Below are 4,236 nucleotides of genomic sequence, written 5' to 3'. Positions count from 1 at the left end.
GGAGGCGGCCGGCGGCCCCGAGCCTGCACCGCAGCCGTGCACCGCACCTCTACAACACCGAAGCCATGCACCACAGCCGAGCACCACGGCCCTGCACTGCAGCTGTGCACCATAGCCCTGCATCATCACCATGCACCACAGCCATGTACTGCACCTCTACACTGCAGCCCTGCACCCCAGCCATGTACCACAACCATGCACCATGGCCCTGCACTGTGGCCATGTACTGCACCTCTATGCTGCAGCCATGCACCACATCCCTGCAACACAGCTGCGTACCACAGCCACGTACTGCACCTGTACACCACAGCCACGTACTGCACCTGTACACTACAGCCATGAATTGCACCCGTGCACCAGAGCCCAGCACCACAGCCATGCACCATAGCCCTACATTGCAGCCATACACCGCAGCCATGTACCATATCCATGCCCTGCAGCCATGCACCACAGCCGTGCACCATAGCCATGCACTATCACCATGTGCTGCAGCCGTGTACTGCACCTGTACACTGCACCCATACACCACAGCCAGGCACTGCACCCATACACTGCAGCCATGCCCTGCTGGTTGAGCATGGATGGGGCTGCCGGGGCCAGGCAACCCCCATTTCCCAAGCAGCCAAGGCCAGGAGGGCAACGCTGGATCCATCTGCAGACGAGTGTGAGCTTAGCACGTTCAGTGTCTGATGGCACGGCATGGGGCAGCACAGCATAGCACGGCACAGGGAGAAGCAGGCTCCTGCCTCCCAGTTGCAATCAGTCAATGCCGGGAGGAGGTGACGGTGGCAGATCAGTCTTTATTACTGAATAAATAGTCGTATAAATCTTGTGCAAAAATTGGGTGGCAAAAAACCATTGACCTTGGTGGGTGGAGAGGGCCCTGTTCTCAGCACTCTGTCCGCAGCAGAGGTTCCCAGCACAGCGGATGGCCCCGGCATGGCGAAGTGAAGCAGTGGCGCTGGAGCTCATATGTGCAAGCTGGAGCCCCCCCAGCGCCACCGGAGCAGGGTCAGGACCTCCTGACCAGACTGGACCCGCACTGGGACAGCAGCTGCACAAATCCCTGAGGAGCAGATGAGCACCATCCAGCCCAGTCTGTGGTTTTGCCGGCTGTGCCACAGCCGTGCCGGGGGTCCGGGCAAAGTCTGTTGGCTCCCAGCGTGGCCGTGCTAGAGCAGGGAGCTGGAGCCCTGGCCATGCCGTCGCTCCCGTGCCTCCCCTGTCCCCACGGTCCCCAGCGGCACCACCACCTCCTCTGGCTGCCCGCTCTTGTTGAGCTCCACCACGCGTGGCACCACCGTGGACCAGCGATCTGCAGAGATGGGGGGTATTTGTCAGAGACCCTGTCCCAGGTCAGTCCCACACCACCCAGTCCCCAAAGCAAATCTGGCCCCGGGACCCATCAGGGGCTGGAAGCAGCATCCCAAGTGATGGGCCCAGCCCACGGCACCACGGTCACCTCTCCGCAGCCGGCCCACGGTGTGGGAGAAGCCATAGTACTGGTACGTGTCACTCTTGCCCGGGTCCTCGCTGATGATGCCCAGGTTCTGGTTCCAGTGGGACCAGTTCACCTCGTCCACTCTGCAGGGAAGGTCAGATCCACAGGGGCTGGGACACAGGGCAGCAGCTTCTGCATCCCTGCGCCATCCATCCCACCACCAGCAACGCCACCTTGTTCCAGTACAAACCACCCAGCAAATGATGAACGCACGGTGCTGACACCCCAAAATGCCACTGGTTGCAGTGGGAGAGGCTTGGCTGCTCCCGGGAACTCTCTGGGGCTCCCGCCTTTACCTGAAGCACCAGCGGCGATCAGGGGTCCCATCAGTGCCCTTCCCCACTGTCACCATCTCCCCCGAGCGAAAAGCTTTCCGCAGGAACACCGGGAAGGAGCGCTCGATGTCCAGGATGGTGGTGGCCCACTGCCGGGGACACCAAGGACCCCTCAGCCACTTGGGGACAGAGGTGCGGGGGTCCCTCACCCAGGTGGTGCTGTTTTGATGAAGCTTGAGGTGCTGCAGCCCCCCCATCCCAGGCACAGACAGCCCCTGGAGCCCCTGGGTGGTACCTGCAGTTTCCAGATGTGCTTGCTCTCCTTGGAGACTTGGCCCACCGTCTCACCCATGAGGGCGATGAGCATGTTGAGGAGGAGCACGAAGGTGAGGATGATGTAGGTGACGAGGAGGATGATGAAGACGCCAGGGTACTTGGCGCTCTCCAGCATCTCCAGGTCGCCCATGCCGATGGTGAGCTTGAAGAGGTCGAGCAGGAAGGTGCTGAAGGTTTGGCTGTCCCGGCAGGAGGGGTAGGTGGGCACCGTGCAGTTGGACGGCTCCTCCCCACAGGACTCGCTGCTGGGACACGGGTTGAGGAGGGACACCAGAGCTGGGGGAGGAAGGACAGGGGGGCTGAGCCTGCGGAAGGGTAGGACAGAGCTGGGGGTCCACAGCCCCCTGCCTGGCCATGCCACACCGTGCTGCAGGGCTCGTCCTTGCCCTGAGATCACTGGCCAGGCACCTACCTGAGGCATAGCCGATCATGAAGAGCAGGTAGACCAAGAGGAAGCGGAAAAGGTCTTTGAAGAGGATCTGCAAGTGATGGAGAGATGGGTGAGATGTGCTGGACCACAGCGGGGAGCCATCATCGAGCCGTGCCACAGGGACGGCCAGGCTGAGAGCAAGGCATCGGTGAGCCACAAGAAACCCTGAAGAAAGCACGGAGGACCCCCCCTTTTGGGCCATATATCCATAGAAGGACCAAGGAGAAGACCCTCGACCCTGCCAGACCTTCTGGATCATGATGCTGTAGGTCCCCGTCAGCTTGAGCCCACGGGTGAAGTAGAGGGCGTTCATCCAGCCCAGGACCAGCGCAAAGACCATGACGGCCAGGTACGCCTCGACGCCGCCCAGGTACAGCCCCGCCGTCACGATCACCAGCACTGAGTAGATGAAGCTGGTGGAGAACTGGTGTCAGACCCTGCACCCACAGCCACTGCCCAAACCTGGGGGTGCTGCAGCTCCGGGCGGCCCCGGGGATGCTCCCCACGTACTAAAGCAGCTGGAAGGAGCCGTCGATGAAGAAGGAGTTCACGCCTGGACACTTCTTCATGAACAGATCTTTGATCTGGGGGAGAGAGGGGCAAGTTGGGGGGGACCAAGACCCACTGCGCTGGTCCCCAAGCCTCCTATGCAGGGGGTCCTTGCATGGAGACCATGAGGGCTCAGCTACCCCACGGGAGTACCCCCCCTGCCTCGCCGCACTGACGTTTGTGAAGAAGAAGACGACGCCGGTGAGGAGGGTGATGATCTCCCCGGCCAGGCGCAGGTAGTCGACGGTGGTGGTGTACGGGTAGGGGGGCTGCAGGGAGAGGACAAAGCTGAGCTGCTGTGCCAGCACAGGTGGCACGGGGCAAACCCAGGGGGTCCCAGTCTGTGGGGCTGTGCCGTGGGACTCACGGGGCCTTCCATGGGGCGGTAGTAGGCGACGAGGGTGAAGATGACCATGGCGCAGAGGTAGGAGATGACGCTGATGTAGAAGGAGACGGCCCCGAACTTGCGCCACTTGTCGCGCAGCAGCTCGTTGATGGGCTCCACGGCCAGCATCTCGTGGCGGTTCTGGTGGGACATGGGCACCATCAGCGTGGATCCAGCCCTGCGTTGTCCCCCCTCAGACCCCTCCAGGCACCTCAATCTTGCTGTTGTAGACGAGGATCTCCAGCACAGACACCTCCTCCCCGCAGGTGTCCAGAGAGGAGAGGTCGTAGAGGGAGGAGTAGACGGGGCCGTACGCCCAATCCTTAAACTTCCGTGAGAGGTGCCGGGCGTCCTCGTCCACGATCTCCCTCCGGATGATGTGCTGGAAGATCTGCCGGAGGGAGGACCGCTGGCCCCTGCCCACCCCCTGCACCCCAGGGGTGCTCCCGGGGCGCCACCCCAGGATGCTGCAGCTTTGGCATTTTTGATGGACCCCTCCCCTCATCCACAGCACTGGAGGATGAGGGCAAGCAAGGGGGAAGGACAGGATGTGTGAAGAGCCTGGGGTTAATTAGGGAAGAGGGGGTTAATTAACTAGGTTAATGGGCTGCACGTGCAGGTTTCCAAGAGAGAAGCTGTGCTGCGGACAGGGACATGCACCGAATGTGACAGGGCTCAGCGGAGATGGGATCTCAGCCCCTGGGGACAGCAGGGCAGAGGTGTCCCAGCTTGGCTTGGGGGGGGGATGTCACCGTACCCC

At 61.9% G+C, this 4,236-nt stretch overlaps 1 protein-coding gene across 1 annotated transcript in view; it reads right to left on the bottom strand.

Annotated features, from left to right (window-relative positions):
• Window positions 1-1,172: 1,172 nt before the first annotated feature.
• The window catches only part of TRPV4 (transient receptor potential cation channel, subfamily V, member 4), a gene marked incomplete at its 5' end in the record, with an annotated part of 4,531 nt that continues 1,467 nt past the window's right edge, over window positions 1,173-4,236 (bottom strand). The window contains 10 exons of the mRNA XM_010183466.1: window positions 1,173-1,315; window positions 1,463-1,584; window positions 1,798-1,925; window positions 2,072-2,388; window positions 2,525-2,591; window positions 2,790-2,955; window positions 3,053-3,126; window positions 3,268-3,360; window positions 3,459-3,617; window positions 3,688-3,867. Of these exons, the coding sequence (XP_010181768.1) occupies window positions 1,173-1,315; window positions 1,463-1,584; window positions 1,798-1,925; window positions 2,072-2,388; window positions 2,525-2,591; window positions 2,790-2,955; window positions 3,053-3,126; window positions 3,268-3,360; window positions 3,459-3,617; window positions 3,688-3,867 (1,449 nt within the window). The remainder of the gene's footprint in view (window positions 1,316-1,462; window positions 1,585-1,797; window positions 1,926-2,071; window positions 2,389-2,524; window positions 2,592-2,789; window positions 2,956-3,052; window positions 3,127-3,267; window positions 3,361-3,458; window positions 3,618-3,687; window positions 3,868-4,236) is intronic.

This window comes from Mesitornis unicolor, unplaced genomic scaffold, assembly GCF_000695765.1.
Source record: "Mesitornis unicolor isolate BGI_N332 unplaced genomic scaffold, ASM69576v1 scaffold44714, whole genome shotgun sequence".
Taxonomy (NCBI): domain Eukaryota; kingdom Metazoa; phylum Chordata; class Aves; order Mesitornithiformes; family Mesitornithidae; genus Mesitornis; species Mesitornis unicolor.
Note: the sequence above shows the minus strand (reverse complement) of the source record. Positions and strands in the feature narration are given on the sequence as shown.